The sequence below is a fragment of the Portunus trituberculatus genome, chromosome 11 (genome assembly GCF_017591435.1).
Source record: "Portunus trituberculatus isolate SZX2019 chromosome 11, ASM1759143v1, whole genome shotgun sequence".
Taxonomy (NCBI): Eukaryota; Metazoa; Arthropoda; class Malacostraca; order Decapoda; family Portunidae; genus Portunus; species Portunus trituberculatus.
In genome coordinates this window covers 3807567-3811787 of record NC_059265.1, presented here as the reverse complement: position 1 = coordinate 3811787, position 4221 = coordinate 3807567, and the positions used below count along the sequence as shown (strand labels likewise).

The window sequence follows — 4221 nt, the reverse complement described above, 5'->3', positions numbered from 1 at the left end:
TTAATGGCCACAGCCTTCACTATTTTAATCAATTCAGTACTGGGACACATTTTTACCTTGAGATTTGTGTACCATTAGACCATTTTAATGACATTAGCAAGGGTGTATGGAGGGCACAAGATTAATGTGTGTGTTGTTTTAAAATGTTGTTTTCATGTATATTATTACTATTTGATTGTTTACTTTGATTGCTCTCTCTCTCTCTCTCTCTCTCTCTCTCTCTCTCTCTCTCTCTCTCTCTCTCTCTCTCTCTCTCTCTCTCTCTCTCTCTCTCTCTCTCTCTCTCTCTCTCTCTCTCTCTCTCTCTCTCTCTCTCTCTCTCTCTCTCTCTCTCTCTCTCTCTCTCTCTCTCTCTCTCTCTCTCTCTCTCTCTCTCTCTCTCTCTCTCTCTCTCTCTCTCTCTCTCTCTCTCTCTCTCTCTCTCTCTCTCTCTCTCTCTCTCTCTCTCTCTCTCTCTCTCTCTCTCTCTCTCTCTCTCTCTCTCTCTTTGAATATTTGTTAACTTGAAAAGTTGTTTAAAAATAATTTGTGAAGTTGAAATTTCTTAAAATTTTGCAAAGTTGAAAATTCATGTTAATATTTATTGTATATTATAAATTGGTGTTAATATTTATTGTATGTTCATTTATTGTATTTAAATTCTTATTATTAAATTGGTGTTATATTTATTGTATATTGTTGAAAATTATTGTAGACTTTTTCAATTCTTTTATATATTATTTATTATTAAGTTGAAAATCATTGTAGACTATTTTTTTATACTGTTAAGTTGAAAATTTGTCTATTTATTGTCTAGACTTTTTCACCATAGGATTTTGCTCACTTTTTATACTCAAAAACAGTTTTTATTTTTAAGTTGAAAATTTGTGTAGACTTTCTCTGTATTCTTTGTATATATATTGTTTTATTCAGTTGAAAATATTTGTGGGGTTTTTTTTGCAGGCAATGTGTAATAATGTCAAAAATTGAATAAAAGTGTAGGGAGACTCTTGTATTTAATTTTAGCTCCAATATGCATCCACCTTATCTCCGGAGACTCTTTAGAGTATTTTCGACTTAGTACGATTTTTAGGGCCCGTTTTTCGGCTTTTTTTTGCCATTTTTTCTAGATTTTTACCATTTTAGGGCCCGTTTTTCGGCCATTTTTTCTAGATTACCATTTTAGTGTTTTTTTGGCCAGTAGTGCTGTATTTTATGTAGACCGTTTGAAGATTTTTCAGCCAGATGGTATTTTGGGACCATTTTTACATTAAGTTATTGATCAATGTCATGTAACTTTTTCGCTTTAGTTTCATTTCCTAACAACCACTTTTTGTATTGCTTATGATAATAAATAGAAAAAGCTTCAAATCTAGCGCGTTTTATTTCTGGGGTGTGATCGTTTAGAGCGAGTGTAGGTGGTGGTCAATGGAGGCAATATTGGTGTCAGACGGATCCAAGCCAGCTTGAGGCGACTACTCACTGAAACCACCCACAACCCACAAATATTCCCAGGAAAGGAAATTTAACAAAACCCACAAATATTCCCAGGAAAGGAAATTTACCGAAACAAAAAGATTTCTTTACACATTATTATTCAGTAGTGACAACAGATCCAAGTACAGTGACACCACCATAATGAGGTGGTAGTGGCAGCAAGCGTTGAATAGGAGGATGTCTGCTATGCGAAGCTGAATCTCTGGACTCCGGTGGTGGTGGTGGTGGTGGTGGTGTAGCAGGTGTTTGCCAGGCCGCTGCGAGGCGAAGTCCCTCAGTGCCAGTAGTGGCGACGGCGGCACGTGTATTAGCGGGACGGCAGTGAAGGCCCAATGCGAGGCAGTGCCCCTCCGAGTAGCGGTAGCAGCGGCGGCAACGGTCAATGTAGGCGCAGTGCGAAGCCAGAGAGAGTCCTTCCCTGATGGTGCAGGCCGCACGGGATCGCTGCAGTCACGGCTTCGGATCACCAACTCCTGTAATGGAGAAAATTAACTGATTATCTCCATATGTACCACGCCACACTGTCCTACAATACACACTTCACTGCCTCAGTCAGCCTCTCACTCGCCCTCCTCGATCGTTATTCCACTTACACTCCAGTTACACCCTTCTCCCTCGTTCTCCTCCCAGCGTCTCCCGTGTGACGTAGCATCCTGGCCCTTCATCCTGACACTCCCATCCCTTCATTCTCACATCTCCCACGCCAGTCTCAGGAAACCACACCACGTCAAACCCCCTCAAACTTCCCCCACACCCGATCCTCACCCACACAACCAATCTTGCCACATTCATCTACCTGGTTAGTGGAATCTTCCGTGTCTGCCGTCATCTGTAGGTTCTCGTCTCCAATCCTCCGCCTCACCACACCTGCCTCGCCTCTATCACCCACTCATCCAGCCAGTCTCCCTCAACGGCGGCAGTGGCGGTGGGGGAGGCAGAGGTGTTGGTAGTGAGCATTGTCCGTTAAGTGCAAGGTAGACGAGGCTCATTACCGCTGTGGAGTCAGGCCTTTGGATCGTCAACGCCTGTAATGGACAAAAATAAGCATGAACAAAGCAGTACCTTGTTTACTTGTTCACTAATTATCCCTACAGCTAACAAGCAAGATAGCCCTAAGCAAACTCCTTCACTGCCTCAATCAGCCTTTCACTCTTCATTCTACGTATTCTTACCACCACCACCACCAATACCATCACAAAACATGAACAGCAGTATCTTTTCACTAATTATCTCTAAATGACCAACACCACACATTCCCTTCACGTCTTCACTTCCATCCATAATGTGCCCAATCCATACTCACTCTAAACACTTTATTCCCCATCTGTCTGTCCTAAAACTCAACCACTGCCTCAGCCAGCCTTTCACTCGTCTCTACTCAGTTACACGTCTTCACAGTGCCCTAACCCAGCCAAACACTCGCACCACACCATCCCTTCTGTCTTCTATTTTATCACACTGCATTCAGTTAGTTCCCACTCTGCCTCCTCTTGCCACGAGCCATTCACCCTCACTTCATTCCTCCCAGCCATTCTCAACCCTCTCCCCCCCCCACACACACAAACCCTCCCACCGTCACTCGTGAACCTCGAACCATTTACGCCAGCCTACCACTTCAAGAACTAATTTCATGGTTATATCCCCAAACTTTTCGTTATGCTACCACATCTCGCTTCTAATGCACGTACCTTGAAACACCAGCCTCGTTACGTTAGGAAATCTTGTCCACTCATTCTTTTCGCCGATTCTGGTACCTATTCTATAACGAGGGAACCACAATGACTAACCTGAAACATTTTAGCCTCAAATACAACTTACTTAAAGGAGTTCTATAGTAACGCGACCCGTTTAATCCCTTCAGCACCAAGACGCGTTTTCATATTCCTTCTGTTACTATTTGGTGATTTTATACAACTTGAGAAACCTTGTGACATCCATACACGCTTTGTAACATCAATAGAATGATTTAATCGTACACATCTCAAGGTGAAAATGCGTCACAGTACTGAAGAGGTTAAGCGTAATTCTTCCTTCCTACACAACTACAATGACCACGAAAACACTACACTTGTTACAGCCATTACACAAATCTATTCTGAACCCACGTTACTCTAACCACACTAGTGAATGAACGACCATCTGCCCTTATTGACAACTACAAGTAAATTTAACATCACACGTAGCGATGGTTCCTGATACATCCTACATTGACACACAGACATCGTACAATTAACCTTCCAATAGACGCAGTGCACATCCTACACATACCCAGTTATCCTTTATCAGTCAACATTCCTAACAACCTTCAAGTTACTGACTAACAATTTCCTATCACCACTGCAGTGTCAACGCGCACACAACACCCAACACCTCACACCTACACTTCGTTTACATAAAAACCACTAACCTCTCCTCCTCTGTGCTGTGCTGTGCTGTGCTGTGGTCCGATAACCTCACAGCAGCGGCACGTCACCCGCCGCACGAAAACCCACGCAGATCAAGCTTCCCGTTGCTGTTCCTGCCGCTGCTGAACGTCACGCCCACGACAAGACACAGACGGACACTGGGCTGCGTACACTCGAGGGTCGGTGGTGGCGTGGTGGCTGGAGAGATGTAGCGAGCGTGGTGTCTGGATTAATACTGTTCCAGCTACTGCTGACGTTGCTTCGTTCTTGTCTCACCCCCCCCAACCTGCCAATAAGGAAAGAGCAACTTGAGGGCAAACGAGCATATGAAACGCTGCCA

At 43.5% G+C, this 4221-nt stretch overlaps 1 protein-coding gene and 1 long non-coding RNA gene across 6 annotated transcripts in view; one reads left to right on the top strand and one right to left on the bottom strand.

The window, feature by feature from the left end:
- The window catches only part of LOC123502403, a 140211-nt gene that overhangs the window by 11134 nt on the left and 124856 nt on the right, over nt 1-4221 (top strand). The window lies entirely within an intron of this gene.
- Nucleotides 1558-4221, bottom strand: part of LOC123502385 — a 12083-nt gene continuing 9419 nt past the window's right edge. For 2 of the 5 annotated variants that reach the window (XM_045251574.1, XM_045251573.1), the window contains 2 exons: nt 2273-2501; nt 1558-1949 (listed from right to left, as the gene is read on the bottom strand). In XM_045251574.1, coding sequence (XP_045107509.1) covers nt 2479-2501 — 23 coding nt within the window. In that variant the 3' untranslated portion in view covers nt 1558-1949; nt 2273-2478. The other 3 variants (XM_045251571.1, XM_045251572.1, XM_045251569.1) reach the window with 3 other exon arrangements.